Source organism: Myotis myotis, unplaced genomic scaffold (assembly GCF_014108235.1).
Source record: "Myotis myotis isolate mMyoMyo1 unplaced genomic scaffold, mMyoMyo1.p scaffold_m19_p_12, whole genome shotgun sequence".
Lineage (NCBI taxonomy): Eukaryota > Metazoa > Chordata > Mammalia > Chiroptera > Vespertilionidae > Myotis > Myotis myotis.
In genome coordinates this window covers 6,282,977-6,302,926 of record NW_023416316.1, presented here as the reverse complement: position 1 = coordinate 6,302,926, position 19,950 = coordinate 6,282,977, and the positions used below count along the sequence as shown (strand labels likewise).

General features: G+C 44.2%; 1 protein-coding gene across 7 annotated transcripts; it reads left to right on the top strand.

Annotated features, from left to right (window-relative positions):
- The first annotated feature begins 1 nt into the window (after position 1).
- RABEPK (Rab9 effector protein with kelch motifs) lies at positions 2-18,985 on the top strand. 7 transcript variants are annotated; one of them, XM_036329672.1, is made up of 10 exons: positions 54-189; positions 959-1,079; positions 2,971-3,121; positions 4,541-4,599; positions 6,995-7,152; positions 10,415-10,567; positions 14,078-14,239; positions 15,966-16,115; positions 18,007-18,156; positions 18,678-18,985. In XM_036329672.1, the coding sequence occupies exons 4-10, from the start codon at positions 4,547-4,549 to the stop codon at positions 18,962-18,964; spliced, it is 1,113 nt and encodes a 370-aa protein (XP_036185565.1). In that variant the 5' UTR covers positions 54-189; positions 959-1,079; positions 2,971-3,121; positions 4,541-4,546; the 3' UTR covers positions 18,965-18,985. The 7 variants fall into 7 exon arrangements, with proteins under 7 accessions (XP_036185559.1, XP_036185565.1, XP_036185563.1 ...); XM_036329670.1 differs by having other exon boundaries at positions 58-189; positions 913-1,079; XM_036329667.1 differs by having other exon boundaries at positions 69-1,079.
- Positions 18,986-19,950: the final 965 nt, after the last annotated feature.

The window sequence follows — 19,950 nt, the reverse complement described above, 5'->3', positions numbered from 1 at the left end:
GAACTCCGGCAGCTGGCCCGGAGGGGTTCCTTCGGGCCCATGAAACCTGCCGGGACCTGTACTTGTCTGCCGCGGGGCGGGCTGGGATTTGTAGTTTTGATACTAGATACTCCTGTTTTCCTCCCGTTTTCTTCCTCCAGACTTTCACCTCTGGGGACCCAGCGAGGTTTTTCCAGGCAAAACAACAAAGTAGGTAACCCTAGCCATTCCCTGGTTTCTCACTGTGACCCATTTAAGCATTCTCTCACCCGAACATCCCTAATTAAAAATTAGGTAAGTCTGACCCTGGCCGGGTGGCTTCAGTTGGTTGGAGCATCATCCCCTGAGCTAAAAGGTTGCGGGTTCGATTGTGGGCAGGACACATACCTGGGTTGCCGGTTTGAACCCCGGTGGGGGCGTGTGCGGGAGGCGACCCATCGATGTTTCTCTCTCTGTCTCTCTCTCCCCCTTCCTCTCCTAATATAATTAATAAGAAGCATATCCTCCGGTAAGAATTTTTTAAAAATGCTCCAACCAACTCAAGCATCAGATAGCCAGAGTTCAAGTCTTTTACTCACCATGTTATTTTGGCAGTTATTTATCCTTTCTGTGCACCAGTTTACTCAGTTACAATATGGAAATTGTAATAACAGTGTCTACTTCATATGGAGATAAGAATACTATTTACCTTATAAACTTGTACTGAGATTTAATAGAGTTAATATGGAAAGGGCTTAAAACAATATTATGTACAGAGTCGGTGCAATGTGTCATCTCTGAGTATTGGGTGGACAAGAAAGGCCTTTCTGAAGAGGTAACATTTAAGACTTTAGAGAGGAAAACTATAGGGAAAATATGCTGTTTCTTGTTGAAAAAAACTTCCAAGTGAGCAAAAGATACTACTGTTGTTTGACTTTTTTTTAAAAATTACAGTCCTTTTTGGAAAGCTGGCAATTCACTTTTCATCTCTGAACCTCAGTAACTGGGAATGAATCTTACCCAAAATACCTTCTCAACATTGGGACGGAGGACAAATAAAGTGCTTGAAAAGAAGGTGTCACCAGCATCATTGGTTCCCTTGCTGATAAGTTAGTGAACAGGTAGGTAATGAAAGCAGATGCTATCCCCATTTAGTGATACCATTTTAGTGAAAATAGGTGGTACTGTTCACATTGCCAAACTGGCATTAAGATGCTCCATTCTGCAGACCCACCTTATTCAGTGAACCTCACTGTTGAAATCCAGAGCAGAGAGAGGGAAGCATCCCTGAATGTGGGCAAGGTCTTAGAAGAGGTAATAGTTTTTTACAGAGCCGGTGTGCAGAGCTTGCTAACTGGAATATGGTATTAATCTTCCTTGCACAAAGCAGGAGATGTAGGCCCCTGGTTCTGCCATATACGTGAGTTAGTCATTTTAATTTCTCTGGGCCTTGATTTCCATTATAAAAAATAGATCTCAAAAGTTCCTTCCAGCTCTTTCTGAAATGTGATTTCTAGTCTAAAAGCATAGGTTCCACAATTAAAACTAGTTGCTCTTTTGCCCACAAACCTCTTCCAATTTTTGTTTGTGCACAACTCCACCATGTCACCTTGAAATGGATCTAGCCAAAAGACATAGGGATGTCAAAGCATTCTGCAGCTCTGAGCAAAAATCTCCATGTAGATGCACATGGGCATAAGGCAGAGCCAACCTGGCCTTGGTTTTCTTTGCTGAAGGAAATCAGAATGACTGACTATTCCTAAACTCCTCTTAGGCAGACAGTCAGTGGAGATTTTCCCATTAATATGGGCAGTCACAAAGACTCCAGATGTTTGAAATAGGGTGTTTGAACAGTGAGGAGAGCTCAGACCTCACATTCCATTTTGTCAATAAATTTTCATAATGGTTTCAAGTAGCTAGCTAGAAGATTTACCAAGTTGGTTCTTCACCTGTACTATCGAATCCTCACAGCTGCTCCCTCTGGGAGGTAGGTATTACTATTCCTCGTTGTAGAGATGAGGGAACTAGGGCTCAGAGCGGGTAATGAACTTGCCAAATGTCAGGGTTAGATGGTTAGTGCTGGAGCCTGGATTTGAACCCGAGTGTGTCTCTCTTCTTCCCACTAAGCTACCATAGCTGTACTTAAGGAGCTCCTGTTGTTGTTCTCGGCTGTTTCCTACGCTACAACTGGCCTCAACCCTCCTAAGTGGTTTCGAGATTCTCTAAAACATAGACATAGGTGAGCCACCTATCCATTTTGAGGAAAGCCACAGAGAACTGATGGTTATGGAGACCAGAGATAAGGCAGATGAATACTTCCCATTCAGGACTGGTGTCTACAGTTGCTTTATAGCTAGGAAGAACATTACACTTTACGGAGGACCAGCTCTGCACCAGCGGCTGAGCACTGACCCCTTTAAATACATTAGCTCATGTATTCCCCATCATAACCTTGTGATTATGAAATCTTAGCTCCATCCTACAGGAGCGACACCGAGGCCCAGAGAAAAGTATAGATACCCAAGGATAGATACTTTCGTGGACGGACTTTCTATTCCTTGCACTTTTTACAAAGGTACCTAGTTGTTTGTTTTTGTTTAATCTCTCCCTCTCTAGTTCGATTGTAAACTCCAGGGGGGGCCAGGACCTTGTTTGGTTCTCCATAGTGCCCGCCATGGTTATTATACACGCTAATTCTGGAGTGAGTCAGCCGGTTAAAGGCGGTAAAACTTGAACTGGCCTAAAGGCTCCGCAGGGAGATTCTCACTCGGGAAAGCATCCTTAACTCTCCCTTTCAGAAACCATTTCCTTTTTTTCTTCCTACCAAGAGGTCATTTATTAGGAGTCTTTTATTTTATAAGGAGTAAAATTAAGTCAAATTAGCTTAAGAAAAAAACTTTTCGCTCACATAAATGAAATGTTCAAAGAGGTAATTTTGGCTTCAGGCATGGCTGGATCCAGGCTCGCTCCATCTCCTGGCCCTCTTAATTCCTGTGTTGGCTTCATTCACAGGCGGCTCTCTTAAGCAGCTCTGGGCTTCCATCTTCATATCTCACCCAGAAACCATTTCCAACAGCCGCTGGAACTGAAACTATCCCAGCCCCTCTAGGATATCCCACAATCAGGTCACCCACGTGGACGCCCAACCTCCAGCATTTCTCTTGTAAGTCCTTTCCAAGCAGCCCTGGTTTTTTGACTACGCAGGCAGGTTAAGACCCCGAGAAGAGCCCTAATTGGTGCCCCGGAAATGAATCGTCTACATCCCAGCCCCTAGGACCCCGCCCCGCCTCCTTTAGGGGCGATCCCTGGGGGCTGGACCCTGCAAGTGGGGAGGGGGGAGCAGTTGGCTGCCTCGCTTTTCCGGGTCTGGGACTGAGTGACGGCCTAAGCCCCGCCCACTTCGGGGCGGAGCCACAGCTCGGGACTGACCTAAGCCGCTGCAGGTAATGCGGTCTGGGCTGGGGGTCACAGGACGATCCTGGGGCGGCAGGGGCGGCCTCATCCTTTAGGGGCGTGGAAGGGGGCCCGGGCCGGGTTGGGGAGGGCCTCCTCCGGGTCTGGCCTGGGCACATGGATGGAAAGGGGCCGGCCTGTTCTCCTCCGACCCTGTCTCCTGTCCCCTGTCATTGCCACGCGGGGACGAGACTGGAGATATCCCCGCCCACACGAAGTTTATCCCACTGAGCTTTTGGGCTTTGGGGACAGCTGGCAGTGGCTTACGGCCAAGGTTGGATTTATCCATTCATGTCCCAGAAATCTCATCCACTTTCTTCATTCGCTCATCCTTCAATTCTACTCCATGCCGGACCCGTAGGTAGGTTTTCTGTAGGAATTCGACAGGCCCAGCTCTCTTGGAATTTAGACTAGAATCTAGTGTAGAGACGTTTTCGTTGGTAATTACATTCACGGTGATCCCTGCAATGATGGTGGTTTAATAGATACCTTCAGAGGGAGAAGGAAGTCATTTGAGGATGGTAAGTGGAAAGCAGCAAATCAATGAAGATTTTACGGAAGAGGGTTCATTCCAACCGGGTTGTGGAGGTTACCTAGGAGTTTGCTGGTTGAAAGGAAGGGAAGGAACATTTCAGGTAAGGGAAACAGCAGGAGATGCAAGTTATGAAAGGCCTTGTCATGTTAGAAGAACAGCTCAATATAGCAAGAAACTGGAGTGAGTGTCTGGAAAAAAGTTTGAGATCAGAAACACTTTGAATGTGGTGATGAGGCTAGGATTTATTTTAGAGTTCAGTATTTGTCAGCCTTTGAAAATGTTTTTATCTTTTGATAAACATAAGCTTGACCTCTGAAAATTTATTTTGATGTATGCCTCTTCTGCGTGAAAATTACAGACACTGAAAACTGTAGCCAAAACACTCCTGTAATTGTGTTTAGAAAGTTGTGTTTATATTTGCCTCTCAAATATACCTTGCTATCAAAAGGTTGGTAATGCTTATTCAAATTCATCAGATCCTCAAAATTGGTACATCAACAGGAAAGGTTTTAAAGAGGGAAGCGACCTAATTCTGTGTTTTAGGTAGAAGATAATCATAAATTTCTAAAAAGTGCCTTTCTTTCTTGTATGTAGAACACCATGAAGCAGCTGCCAGTCTTGGAGCCTGGAGACAAGCCCAGGAAAGCAACATGGTCTGTAAGGAAGGATGCAGACAGAGAAAAACATAAGTTTTTGTTTCATTTATAAGTGTTTTACTAACACATTTAAACATCTATTGAAAAGGGTAGAGATAAAACTGTGGGCAGATTCTGGTAATTAGCCTCAAACCATTCAAGAAGGTCTTCAGAGAAAAGGTAGTGGGGCAATAATTATCAGAGCAGATGTTGATTTTATTAAAATCCACTTACCAGGAAGAGGAAGGCCCTGGCCATCTGGCATCCTCAGCTTCAACCCTGTGTCTTCCCCCCCAAGCTGTGACTCGTTTTTTAAGATATTCAGGGAATTGGCTTTGGATTTAACTGGCTTCCCTGTTTCTTGGCTGCATGTCAATCAACCCTTCATTCAATAACTGACACTGGCCTGACAGGGGCAGCTGCTGTGTAGGTGCTGGACATACAAAGGTGAATAGTCTCACTGTAGTGGGGGCTAACAGACAAAGCAGGTGATGGTGATGAAATGTGACCTGTGCTGAAGCAGAGACCATAGAAGGCTGTAGAGATGGATGGGGCAGAGCTGCTGTAGGACCTTGCAAGGTAGTCTTCAGTCTGGCTTCCCTGTGTCCACTCTTGCCCTCTACACAACATAAATCTGACCATGGCATTCCCTAGTCTAAAACCCTTTTGTGCCTCCCATTGGTCTTAGAATCAAAACCAGAGTCCTTAAAATGGCCCACCGGGCCCTGCATGATCTGCCCCTGCCTGGCTTTCCGACCTCAAATCCCTGTGCTCATCCTTTGTCCTCTTTCTGTTCCTTAACATGCCTTGCCCTGTCCCACTCAGCAACTGTATGTGCTGGTCGCTGTACCTGGATCACTCTTTCCCTCCCTCTTTCGTGCCTCTCTTTGTCCAGCTAACTTCTACCCATACATCAGATTTCAGTTCAAGTGGTGCTTCTTCAGGAAGCCTTCCCTGACTACCTACCTCCCCTACCTCCTTACAGGGTAAGGTGCCCCTAGGATATGTTCTAATACTGTCTACCCTGCACTCCTTTATAGTGCAATATAAATGAAACAGATATTTGTGAACTTGTCTGTTTAATGTTTCTCTTCTCAACTAGTCTTGAAGGGCTGTGAAGGCATGGACCTTTTGTTGTCTTATTCACCATGTGTCTGGATGGCTAACTTATTTAACCTTACCCAAGCCTTGGGTCCTCAGTTGTAAAACTCAAATGATGATAATAACAGTACTTACTGTCCTCAAAGGGGTTTTGTGCAGATGAAGTGTAACTGGGGTTGTAATGAAGTTAGCAGCATGCAGGGTACGTTTTTAGTCATTACTCAGGTGTAATGGGATCTGTGAATCTGAACATCAGACCAGAGATCTGGGAAAGAAATAAAGATTTTGGAAATCACTGACGAATATATAGATAGGTGGTAACTGAAGTCGTCCATACAGGTAAAATGGATCAGGTAAGCAAGCACAGGCTGAAAAGACAATCCAAGGGTACTGAGGGTTAGAAGGCTGGTGGGAAAGGAGTCAGAGAAGGAGTCAGAAAGATCCCCCGGAAAAGTGGGTAGAGAACCAAAAAGGAGGAGAGTGGAGTAGCTAGGTAAGGAGAAGGTACAAGAAGAAAGAAGGAGCCAAAGAGGTCAGATAAGACAGGGCCTCAAAAATAGCTACAGGATGGTCTTTTCCAGGCAGGAAGTTTTCCAACCAGTATGATTTCTCAATCATAATTCAGAATAACTTTAAAGAGTGGAATAACTGGATCCTGTATTTGACTTTCCAAAGTCCTAGCTTTGGCTTCCATCAGCTCTGAAAATCAGTAGACTCTGGTGAATATTACTTGAGAGCAGGAAGCAGCACTGTCTAGTGGCAAGAGTGCTGGGGCTGTAGGTTCCTGTGTGATGATTGCACATAGAGCTCTAGCCACCATGTACTGAGTCCTTCCCTGCACTGTTACAAGACTTCATCTTACTCTTCACAGGTAAGAACTATTGCTCTCGTTTTACAAATAAGGAAATTTCGGTTCAGAAAGGTTAAGTGGCTTCCAAAAGATCACACATCTAGAAAGCATCTGAACTTGGACTTGAACTAGGTCCGTCTGAATTCACAAACGAAGCTCAGAACTACCATCCTGTGCTCGGACACACCACTGGACGTCTCTGGGTGTCAGTTTATCCACCAGATGGGGACAGTTACCACCCCAGTGCATCACCATTAGGTTAATGTGAGATGAAAGTAATAACAAAATTGGAAAGTCAAAGGTCACGTGCAAGTGGAAATGCTGCTTTGCTGGACACAGTTTAAAGTGTTCTGTGTCTGCAGAAGACCCTCATTCTTATGAATATTTCATGAGAAATAGGAAGAGCACACTGCTGCACTTATTCTCTGCTCAGGCCTCCTGAATACATCCCTCCTTTGGCAGGTACACGCTGACCCCCGCTGGAGACAGCCCATGTGCTCGGGTTGGCCACAGCTGCTCGTATTTACCCCCCGTTGGTGATGCCAAGAGAGGGAAGGTCTTCATTGCTGGGGGAGCAGATCCAAACAGGAGCTTCTCCGATGTGCACACCATGGACCTGGGTAAGACCAGCAGCGGCAGAGCATGTGCCTGTAGCCAGAGAGCAGGGCTTTGTGGTGCTGGCCTGGACCAGAGCATTCCTGGGAACACCAGTTCAGCACACACAGCAGGGTTTTCCTCTAAGAAAATGAACATTACTGAGAGGTCCCTACGGTCTCAGCAGAGCACCCAACCAGTACATCATGTTTTGGAAGAAAGAGTCCGTATGGAGCCCTGGACATCCATCCATTCATTTATCACCTATTTCTCCGGGAGACATTGATGATTCCACCTCCTCTTCCATCCACATATGCAATTAATCACTAAGTCCTAAATAGTTCTCTCTTTATCCATGTCTGTCCATTTCCACTACCACTGTAGTCTAAGAATTGTCATCTCTCAACTAGAGTACCACAGCCTCCTCTCTGGTCTCCCTGCTTCCAAGTTTAGCCCCATCTACCATGCATTTTCCATACTTCGCCAGAGAGTATTGTCTAAAATACAAATCTGACTGTGTCACTCCTGCATGTCAAGCCTCTCCCAACTTTATTTCATGGCTTTCCCAAATCCCCATTTGCTACACTGAGTGTCCTTTGGATTCTTGAACACATCTTGAATTCTGGTCTCCAAACCTTTGCATGTATTATTATTCCCTCTGCTTGGAGGGCTCTTCCCTTTCTCATCACCTGGCTACTATGCATCTTTCAGATTTCTGATATTGTGATTTATAAGAAATACATATTTAGTCTTTGCCCATAGTTTTGGCTCACAGCTCCCCAAACCCTTGGAACTTACGAAGTATTGAGAATGATAAAGGCATCTTTTGTTATAGTAATGCGGTGACTTTGGGAAAGTACTTAAGGATGTGGGCTGGTCACCAGGACACCTAACCTGGTGATTAGAGGGTTGGAACTTTCAGTAATACTCTCCCCACCTCTAGGGAGGAGAGAGGAGCTGGTGGCTGAATCAATTGCTGGTGGCCAATGATCTAATCAGCCATGACTATGCAATAAAGCTTTCATAAAACCCCAAAATGAGAGGGTTCAGAGAGAGAGAGCATCCACAGTGGTGAACACATGGAGATGTGGGGAGGGTGGCGCACCTAGAGAGGGCGTGGAAGCAGCACCTTCGTTCCCGTATACCTTGCCCTATGCATCTCTTCCATCTGGCTGTTCCTGAGTTAAATATTCTTTTACAGTAAACTGGTGATCAAGCAACATGTTTCTCTGAGTCCTGTGACCCAGTGCTTGCAAATTAATTAAACCTAAGGAGAAGGGATCATGGGAAACTTTGAAATATAACCAGTCAGTCAGAAGTACAGGTAACAACCAGAGATGGGGGCAGGGGTAAGGGCTGAAAGTTCCAACCCTCTAATCATAGAGTTGTTTTCCTTGGCAACCAGTCTCATCCTTAGAGGCTTTTCATAAAGTCACCGTCCTAACAAGCTCAGGTGTGATTGACCGGGACTTGTTGCATAAGACACCTTTACTGATCTTACCACTTAGGAAGTTCCAAGGGTTTTAGGAGCTCTGTGCCTAGAAGTGATGAAGGTCAAATACATATATTTCTGAATATAAATCACAATGTCACAAACACCCTCTATATTTTCATAGTATCTTGTACTTTCCCATCCTTATCTTCCTTATCTCGTGGGTTTGTTTCACATCTGTCTTCCCCACAAGAGTATAAGCTCCTTGGAAACAAGAAACATGGCTATATTGCTCATCATTGTATCCCCAGCCACTAACAATAGCACCTGGCACAGAGTAGGTGCTTTATAAGTATTTGAATGGAGGGATGGATGGATAAACAAATGGTAACTACTATGTACTATACACAATGGCAGGAGAAAACTGGTGACTCATACATATTTTGTTAGGTGCTTGTAGCGTTGCTGTTATTGTGTTTTTTAATTTTATTTTATTTTTTATTTTTTTTAAATATATTTTACTGATTTTTCACAGAGAGAAAGGGAGAGAGATAGCGAGTTAGAAACATCGATTAGAGAGAAACATCAACCAGCTGCCTCCTGCACACTCCCCACTGGGGATGTGCCCGCAACCAAGGTACATGCCCTTGGCCGGAATCAAACCTGAGACCCTTGAGTCCGCAGGCCAATGCTCTATCCACTGAGCCAAATCGGTTAGGCTGCTGTTATTGTTTTAATCTGAGTTGTTTGCCAACCAAATGTGCAGAAGTCTGCATATAAAAATTGAAATGGTTTGGCTTCTTTTGATAATTTTGGAAGATCTGACATCTGTAGGCCTATGTGTCTACATGGCAACAATTACTTGGAGCTGACTGCCACCTATCGATGGGGCTCTCAGGCTCCAATTTGCCACATTCCCTCCACTCCTGAGTAGGCATTTGAATTTCTACACCCTGCACCAGAATCAAAGGTAAATCAAATCTCTTCTAGCCCTCAAGAAGCTCACTGTCTAGTTCAGTTACATGGTTGTTGTCACCTCTTACTAACTTTGTCTGGCTAATCTGTCTAAACCAGCTGGGTTTCAGTATCCTGTTCAGTATCCAGATTCACTTACGGTTGTAATGATCCAACAAGATAGGCCTGTGAAAGTCCTATGTAAATGGTTTACTAGCTAAAATAACTAATGGGTTAGGTATTATTATTCGGTGAACTTGTTTTAGCCAGAAATAATTCATTTGTGAGTCACAGAAACTCTTTTAAACCAATAAAGAGAGGAATCCAAGGGTTGGAAATACAGCCTCATCTCAGGAGAGAGAGGAAGCAGGAATTGGAGATCTGTAAAAACAAAACAAAACAAAACAAAAAAACACCTACTTTCTTTCTCACTCTCTTTGGGGAGATCTCCTTTATGCAGATATTTCATTCTCCTCTCCTCCATACTTTGGCTTTCTCTGCCTGTCCACGCATGGTAGAAGATGGCCCCCCAAGTCCAGGAATTTGTTTGAATTCTGGACTCTTGGGAGGGAGTATCTGATTGGCCTATTTGGGGTCAGGTGGCTACCTTTGACCCAATAAGCTAAGGCTAGAAAGTCAAGGTGTTGTAGTACAAACAGGTTCTGGGGTCAACCCCTGTGGTTGGGAAAATGGGGACAGTTTCCATAGAAAAAGGTTTGTGGATGGTCCCTGAAGTGTCTAATACAGAACTCTTCGGAGTTGGACCACATTCCCTTTAAGTAATCTGATGGTTGTTCATTTATGCTTTTGACTGTTTTCTCTTCCCTCCCCTCCCCTAAGTTTGCCAAGCAATCTAAACAGTTGGCAGCCCCAATCTAGAAACTGGGTGAAATGTTTTCTAGAAACACACCAGTGGGACTTGGCCACCTCGGAGGGCCTCTTGCCCCGGTATGAGCATGCCAGCTTCGTTCCCTCCTGCACACCTAACAGCATCTGGGTGTTTGGAGGTGCCAACCAGTCAGGAAATCGAAATTGCCTACAAGTTCTGAATCCTGGTAAGTAGCCAAAGGTTACTTTATTTACCTAAATAAGTAAATAAAATTTCAGTTCATTTCCTGTAGCAAATCCCATTTGGATTGCACTGAATTATCCATCGAACTTTGCTGACCTCAGAGAAAACAGGAATTTTAACTTCTAGCAGAATCTGAAAATAGCAGAATTGCATTTTGTTTTCCTAGTAATATATTCAGTTATCAGCTTCTTAAAAGCCAAAGCTGGAAGAGACTTCAGAGAACAGCTATGCCAGGGGGCACCCCAGGTCCAGGGGAAGTGGCTTTCCTTAAGTCTCTAGGGAGTCTGAGCCAGGCTAGAACCTGTTACCTAGTTCAGGGTGGTGATTGTGCTCCTCAGGGGACATTTGGCTATATCTGGAAACATTTTTGGTTATCCCAGCTTGGGAAGGTTGGGGGGCAGTTTGCTACTGGCATCTACTGGGTAGAGACCGGAGATGCTGCTATATATCCCATAATGCACAGGACTGTGCCCCACAATAACGAATTATCTGGTCTAAAATGCCAGCAGTGCCTGACCTAGATCCTCCTAGTATATTTTGTTGGCCAAAAAGTGCAAAGTTCCTGCTAGTCTCACTGGCAGTTTTACCAGAGAGGGGGCAATTTAGGAACATCACTGCTGAGCAGGTGTGGCTGAACCACCCATGAGAGATGGACTTGTCTTTTTGTCAGTTAAAATAGTGTGTTGTTTTCTCTTTATGCATATCCTATATAATAAAAGCCTAATATGCAAATTGACCAAACAGCGGAACAACCGGTTGCTATGACAGGCACTGACCACCAATGGGCAGACGCTCAACGCAAGAGCTGCCCCCAGCCCACATGCCCCAGGTCAGCCAAGGCGGGTGCCAGCGGGGGGTCCCCTGATCACCCCACTGGTCGCCCCGCAGAGGGAGGCGACTGGCGGCGGCAGTGGTGGGGCAATCAGGGGCGAGGCCAGCCAGCGAGTGGGTGGGCGCCACCCCCCAATCGCCCCACCGGTCACATTGTGGGAGGTGACTGGCAGCAGTGATGGTGGGGGGCGGGGCTGGCGAGTGGACGGTGCCAGGCTGGCTAAGGTGGGTGCCAGCGGGGGCTCCCAATCACCCCGCTGGTCGCCCCGCAGATCAGCCCTAATCGCCGGCCAAGCCTAGGGACCCTACTGTGCACGAATTTCATGCACTGGGCCTCTAGTAATTTATATTCATTGTAAAACATTTGAAAAGTGTAAGTAAGTGGACAAACACTATCCACAATCCTGTGACATTAAGGCTATTAACATTTCTGTGTATTTCCTTTCTGTCTTTTGTCTGCATTTTTATAAGCCTGAGATCATACTATTTTCACCACTATACTATTGTACTTTTTTCTTTTTAATTTCATAAGTACTTACATAAGTGATGTCCTATTAATAACAGTGCTTTGTTAACATCAGTTTTAATGGCTGCATAACACTCCATTTTATGACAATACAATAATTCTCCTGTTTTTTAAAATCTAGGTTTTCAGGTTCTTGCCATTATAAATAACAGAGCAATGAACCTCTTTGTTCAGAAGACATTGACTGTATTTCAAATTATTGTCTTAGAGTTGAGGCCCAGAAATGAAAAATTTTTAAAAAAGCAAAACATGGTGAACTTTAAGGCTTTTGTTATGTGCTACCCACTGCCCTCTAGAAAGATTTTTTTGAACTTATCTCCAGCTGTGTTTAATAGTGCTGTTTTACTCCTGACTGACACTGCATTTGTCATTTTTAAACACTGCTAATTTGATTAGGCAAAAACATCTTGTATCTGATTGTTTAAATACTCATTTTGGTAATTACTAGTAACTTGGACATTTTTTCACATGACAGTCAACTCTTGCCCCGTCCCTCTATCAACAATAGACTTATTTGCACAACAGTTGGTCTTCTTTGTCACTTTGGGATATTAATAGTTACTACCTTGTTGAGTTTGGCAAGGATTTAAATTAACTCAATATCTGGCACAAGGTTAATGCCCAGTAATGGTTGTTGTGGTTAATGTAGTTATAGTTTGGCAGATGGAAATCCGTCTAGAACCATGGCCTTTTGATTTTAAATGATGGCATCTGTTTAAATAAAGTGCACTGAGAATTTGGAATGCCTCTGTCAAAGGAGTTAGATTTTCCACTAGATCCTTTTTCTCTCCTAGAAAGCATAATTTGACACGGTGCCCAAGAAATGTGAAAAATGAAAGTGAATCATTAGTTGCTTTTGTTGCTAAGACAAGTCTGTCAAATGGCTTAGAACTCCCTTGTGATTATTTGTGCTGCTGTTTGACTTGGCAGCAACACCACCCCAGGGCCTTCTGACTCTGGAGGTTGTGGGCCTTCTAACTCCCCCTAAGACCCAATAGCTCCCCAAGCTCTGTAGCTATAGAGACACTTTCGTTTGGCTTTGGATATAGGCTGAGACTCATTTGGTCTCCAGGTTCATGTCTGAGTCCCACACATATTACAAATGCGTCATGGGTCACTTTGTATATTGAACGAAGACTTTTACAAAAGGCACAGAATTTGCCAGGCAAGAAATAACTCCTGGTGTGTTACGGTAGAACGAGTGTGGGAGTCTTGACAGATCTTAGTTCAAACCCTTACTCTACAAGCCCTGTGACCTGAAGAAAGGGTTTAGGAACTTTAGTCCCCTCATATGCAAAGTGGAGATACTTTCTGTCCACCTCCCATGGTTGAGTGAGTTTAGTGGGGATGGCAGAGTGCACAAGGCAACAATTCTGCACAAAGAAGGTGCTCAATTAATGCATTAATTTCTATAAAATTCACACATCATTCTAAAAAGAAATAAGCTTCTATATACACTTACCCAGGTGATAAAATTTTATTCTCAAGTCAGAAAAGTGGAAAATACTTAGATCTTAGTGTTATGGAAACAATTTGAATCCCAATTCAATCATTTATTAGCCATGTCACCTTTAAATGAATGACTTCATCTATCTCTGTTCAATCCCCTTATCTGTAAAATGGAAAACTAATGCTTATTTAGCACTTATTATTTAGTAGGGACTAATTATTAGTGAAAACACTGAAACCGTAAAAACACTTTATTTCTTTTTCTTTTTGTCTTGTCTACTTTCTTTTAATGGCCACATATATATCCTGGGAAATTTGGCACATTTGGTTTCTAGAATCTGGTGGGAATGACTCTTGGCAGATGATGGGTTCCTCTGAATGGCATAGGGCAGGAGTCAGCAGAGTGGAAGAGGGTTCAAAGAGGATGTTTGAAGGCCTCCAAAAACAAGTCGACCTCATTCTTACTTGTAATTGTGGCTTTTCAGTCTTGGAGATTTGGATTTATCTGGGAAAATCCTAAGAATTGCCCCTTCCCCATCCTTGACTTTGGTGGCATGAGATCATTGACTTGACCTACACTGCCCCCCTTGGAGATTGGGGTTTGAAAGGTGACACTGCCGAGCCCAAGTCAAGGTCAAAGGCCCCTCAGTCTGGTTATTTTAGGTGCCTTCATTCTCTTTGGACCAGAAACCAGGACTTGGACCACGCCAGAGGTGACCACCCCCCGACCATCCCCACGAACATTCCACACATCATCGGCAGCCATTGGAAACCAGCTGTATGTCTTTGGGGGCGGAGAGAAAGGCACCCAGCCTGTGCAGGATGTGAAGCTTCATGTGTTTGACGCAAGTATGGACGGGTGGGCCACACAGGGCTGCCACTTACCTGGTCCACAGCTGACCTGTTGTGGGAAGCAGAGGTTAGAAAATGACATCCATGCGCTAGCTTATTTGGCTCAGGGGATAGAGCATCAGCCTGTGGACTGAAAGGTCCTGGGTTCGATTCCAGTCAAGGGCACATGCCCGGGTTGCAGGCTTGACCTCCAGTACGGGTTGTGCAGGAGGCAGCAGATCAATGATTCTCTCACCTTTAATGTTTCTGTCTCTCTTTCCCCTCTCCCTTCCTCTCTGAAATCAATAAAAATGTATTAAAAAGAAAATGACATCCTGGCCCTAGCCAGTTTGGCTCAGTGGATAGAGCGTCAGCCTGCAGACCAAAGGGTCCGGGGTTTGATTCCGGTCAAGGGCATGTACTTGGTTGCAGGCTCCTCTCCGGCCCGAGCCCTGGTTGGGGCATGTGCAGGAGGCAACAATTGATGTGTTTCTCTCACATTGATATTTCTCTCTGTCTTTCCCTCTCTTCCACTCTCTAGAAATCAATGGAAAATATCCTCGGGTGAGAATTTAAAAAAAGAAAAGAAAAAAGAAGCACTAGCTGGTTTGGCTCAGTGGATAGAGCGTCGGCCTGCGGACTGAAGGGTCCCGGGTTCGATTCCAGTCAAGGGCACATGCCTGGGTTGCAGGCTCGATCCCCAGTAGGGGGTGTGCAGGAGGCAGCCAATCAATGATTCCCTCTCATCATTGATGTTTCTATCTCTCCCTCTCCCTTCCTCTCTGAAATCAATAAAAATATATTTTAAAAAAAGAAAAGAAAATGACATTCTGGCCAAGTGTCTCACTTCTAGACTTCTTCAGTATAACCCTTAGCTGATATCTTCTTCCCACAGAAAATTTGCATTTAAAAAGGTATAAATGGCCGAAACCGGTTTGGCTCAGTGGATAGAGCGTCGGCCTGCGGACTGGAGGGTCCCGGGTTCGATTCCGGTCAAGGGCATGTACCTGGGTTGCGGGCATATCCCCAGTGGGAGATGTGCAGGAGGCAGCTGATCGATGTTTCTCTCTCATCGATGTTTCTAACTCTCTATCTCTCTCCCTTCCTCTCTGTAAAAAATCAATAAAATATATTTTAAAAAAAATAAAAATAAAAATAAAAAGGTATAAATGGTCAATTTAAAAAATTGGAACAGTATAGTTTATAAAGTAAAAAGATAAAAGTTCCTCCATTCGCCTTTCTTTTTCACTCCCCAGACAGAGTTAAACCCTGTTGGCAGTTCCAGACTTTCCCTATGCATTTGTAAATCATGTATATAAGTATATGTGAACATGTATTAATTTTGAAATTATTAAAAACACACGTGGAATCAAATTACAAATACTGTTCTGCAGCTTACATTTGCAGGGACAAGGGTAGATCTTAGTGGTTGAAAGCATGAACTTTGAAGCCACATGACCTGGACTCAACCAGATGGAGGTCTTTTTAAAGTGAAACCTGGGAATGATTTCCTAATGCCCACTAGAAAGGGCAGGCATGTCAGGAAGTGAACTCTCCAGCCCTAGAAGTAGCCAAGCAGACACTGCACGGCTGTGGAGAGAGGGAGGCCTGGATTGGGTTGATGGGTCAGAGTGAATGACTCCAAGGTCATGTTCTGCTTGGAGCGTCTCTGCTTGCTGGGTGTATTTCTTGTGTTCTTGCTTCATAGCTTTGTCATCTGATACCAATGAATTTACTTTTCTAGACACTCTGACCTGGTCACAGCCAGAGACACTTGGAAAACCTCCATCCCCCCGGCATGGTCATGTGATGGTGGCAGCAGGGACGAAGCTCTTCATCCATGGAGGCTTGGCAGGGGACAGATTCTTTGATGATCTTCATTGCATTGATATAAGTAAGTAGGGTGGAGGGCATGGGAGCTTGTCTGCTTAAAGTTAAATAAAATGTGCTTTGATAGAAGATAGCCTTAACCCTAGATGTGGGTAATCTTTACTAGTCTGTCAAATGTGGCCTGAATACTACTACTACTAAATAACAATAAAAGCAATCACATCTGAGCTTTTGCTATGTGGCTAGCTATTAATGATCTCATCCTTCCAACAATCCTGCTCTTTCAGTAAAATTCCTTATACTTTGTGTTCCCCAACTGGATTTCTTTCAGGCATTAGCCATTAACCCCAGGCCCATGAGAGGCATCGACAACTTCTAGAGCAGTCGTTTTCAACCTTCTGGCCCTTTAAATACAGTTCCTCATGTTGTGACCCAACCATAAATTTATTTTCGTTGCTACTTCATAACTATAATGTTGCTACTGCTATGAATTGTAATGTAAATATCTGATCTGCAGGATGGTCTTAGGCAACCCCTGTGAAAGGATCGTTCGACCGCCAAAGGGGTTGCGACCCACAGGTTGAGAACCGCTGTTCTAGAGTGTGTCTGGAGGCGGGTGACCAGAACTGTCATGCTAACTAGTTAAAAACACGGGGAAGAGAAAAGTTAGGGAGAACATGAGAATAGTCTTAAAGTGTCTGAAGGGCTGACATGCCCTAGAAAGCCTGGACTCCTTCTGGGTCATTCTTTCAGACTGTGAGCTCCTTAGAACAGGGACTTGGTCTCTTTTGTTCCCCATTGTATTTGTAGCACTTAGCTCAGTGTCCTGGTGATGAGTGCTTATCTGAGGGTCACCGGTTGGCAACCGCTGGTAAAGGATAGACGGAATAAAAAAAGAAAAAGGATAGATGGACAAACAGATGAACACGTTCTGGGTTGGTCCAGACTACAAGAATTGGAACAGTGGCCAGAAGGCATGAGAACTGCTGTGCAGTGTATCCATTTACCTTGCCAAACAATGGGTTCTCTGGTTTGGTGACATCTGAGGCCAGGTGACACTGGCTGGGATTCCTGCATTGACTAGAATTTTGTCAGAACTGGGTGATTCTCCCTTCCAACTCTGGACCCCTGTCTTGAATTGACAGGTGGAAAATACCTTCACAGAAGGTTTCTTGCAGGCAGTCAAAAGAGGTTTAAATACTTACTTTTAAAAAGAAAGTCTTTCTCTCTTGTGCGGAGAAACTACTTCCTGGCTCTTTTTCCTACTTTCCTAACCAGGTGGATCTCTAACCCCAGAATCCAGTGAGTCCCAGCCTCATTTAAATGCTTGTTGAAAAGATGCAGAAATGGTTTGGAAGGCAGAAAGTTACAGTATAGAGAACACAGGGTTTGGAGTCTGACCCGAGCACAAGTCTAGCTCTGCCATGTGCTCGCTGTGGGGTCTCTGACAAGTCTCTTTCCCTCTCTAATCCTGTTTTGTTATCTGTGAGAATGGGGGTAGGCAGAAGCAATAGCAATTTCATAGGGCCTTTATGAGCATTAAGCAAGCAAGATATTTAAAGTGTCTAGCTAGTACTTGGCAAAGTTGCTTTCTAAAGAACTGTTAGTATTTACTAGTAAAACATGCACGCACATGTAACCTCACCTACTTCTGGGCTCCAAGATACCTAAAGGTGATAGTCACCAAAGGTGACCTCAGTGTGCTCTGAAGACCACCTACATCAGAATCACCTGGAATGCTCATTGAAACTACAGATTAAGTCCCCTTCCTGGAGACCCAAACCGGATTTCAAACTCCCCCCCCCCCCAAGTAATTTTTATGCACACTAACCTTGGTGTATTGCCTCTCAGCGCTCCTAGGCAGTGACATTGTGACGGGTTTGTGAACTGTAGGAGTCTGATAAGTTTGAAAGCACATTGCAGGCATGGAGTGCCCACTTTCTTTCTCTTGGCAGGTGACATGAAGTGGCAGAAACTAAGTCCCACTGGGGCAGCTCCCACAGGCTGTGCTGCCCACTCAGCTGTGGCTGTGGGGAAACACCTGTATGTCTTCGGAGGGATGACTCCTACAGGAGCACTGGACACAATGTACCAATATCACACAGGTAAGTAGGTGTACCCTGGGGGTCTTTATAAAAATTTTTATCGATTGAATTTTTAGAGAGGAAGGGGGAGAGAGAGACGGAAACATTGATTTGTTGTTCCTTATTTATGCTTTATGCATTCATTGGTTGAGTCTTACATGTGACCTGACCAGGGATGGAACCCACAACTTTGGCATATCAGGATGATGCTCTAAGCAACTGAGCTATGTGGCCAGAGCCATGGGTCTTTATAAGCAAACTAGAAGCCTGATGCACAGAATTCGTGCAAGGGGCTCGGCCCTCGCAGCCCTGGCTTTGTCCGGAAGGTCATTCGGCTATCTGATCTAATTAGCATATTACTTTTATTATTATAGATGTGACTATTTTTTTAAAAGTACCACAGTGCGTTGGTTTCTGTTTGGTCCCTCCACATCTAAATCCAAGGGAATGAAAACCAAACTTTTAGGGAATGACTTCATCAAAGCAGTAACACTACCATTAGTATTTGTTGTTCATTTCCTTTTTTTTTGTTCCTAATGCAGAGAAGCAGCACTGGACCTTACTTAAATTTGATACTTCTCTACCCCGGGGACGATTGGACCATTGCATGTGTGTCATTCCATGGCCAGTGATGTGCACTTCTGAGGAAGATCCAAATCCTGTCACTCTGAACTGTGATGCTGAGAAAGGGGACTCCGCTGATGGAGTGACCCAAGCTGGTGACTCACATGAGGAAAGTCAGACTGACTCACTGCTCTGTTTTGTGTTTGGTGGGATGAATACCGAAGGGGAAATCTATGATGATTGTATTGTGACTGTAGTTGACTAATAAAACCCACCATTTTTGATACTTTTAAATGTCAGTTACTCTCAGAAAAGTGAAACCTAAGCCGTTTTATAACTCCAAAATATTTTGACTATATAACCCTCTTGCTCTTACCTACTTTGGTAGGTGAGGAAATGAACTGGATAGGCCAGTGCAAAAACCTGTTACATAAAAGGTTTTACCAGCAGTACAACCTAGGTGAGATTGGTTGCTAAATGTTGAAGAAATCATGATTGTTAGGTACAACATAAACTGTATAAATCAAGTGGACATTTACAGGTTCAAGTGTGTTTTCAGTATTCAGTAGCTGCTCCTCAGAAAGGTGCAGACTATTGGCATTTGGTAGTGAGAGCCATTGGGGTCAGGAAAGACTGGTCCGTCTTTCCCAACTACCCACTAACCCCACTGCACACAGCACTGCTGTGATTGTTTGTATTCAACTTGGCCTGAAAACAAGTATTACTCCAGGCCTATCCAAATGCTTCTGGGCATTGCAGCCAAGGTTCTGGCCTCAGAGTAACACAGTCGTGCCATCAGGTCCCATTCTGCCAGTTAGCAAATTAACCTTCTGGCCAGTTGCCCATCTAAAAACAGTTATCCTTGGGTCTTATTGGATATGTTAGTGCCAAATAGCCTGCCCCTTATTGATCATGCTACTTATTCATGACCATTCCTTTCCTCGGGAAGCCAACCCAAGTAATCTTGCACCTGTCATGACATAAATGACTGCCTTTGATCCACAATTGCAGTGGAGCTTAATGTTGTTTCAAGGTCACCATCCTAGCTCCCACTCCAGTAGCCCTTGGTAGTGAGAAATTTCAGATGGGGATTCTGACAGTGAAGTTCAAAATATACCTTTACACGCTAAAATAATGAATTCAAGTGTAAAGTTAACATCAGTGATCTCTTTCAAGTCTTAAGACAATGCAAACAACCTAAAGTATCAATAATAAAAATCCAAAATAAAAATAAAAAGCCATCAGAAAGTT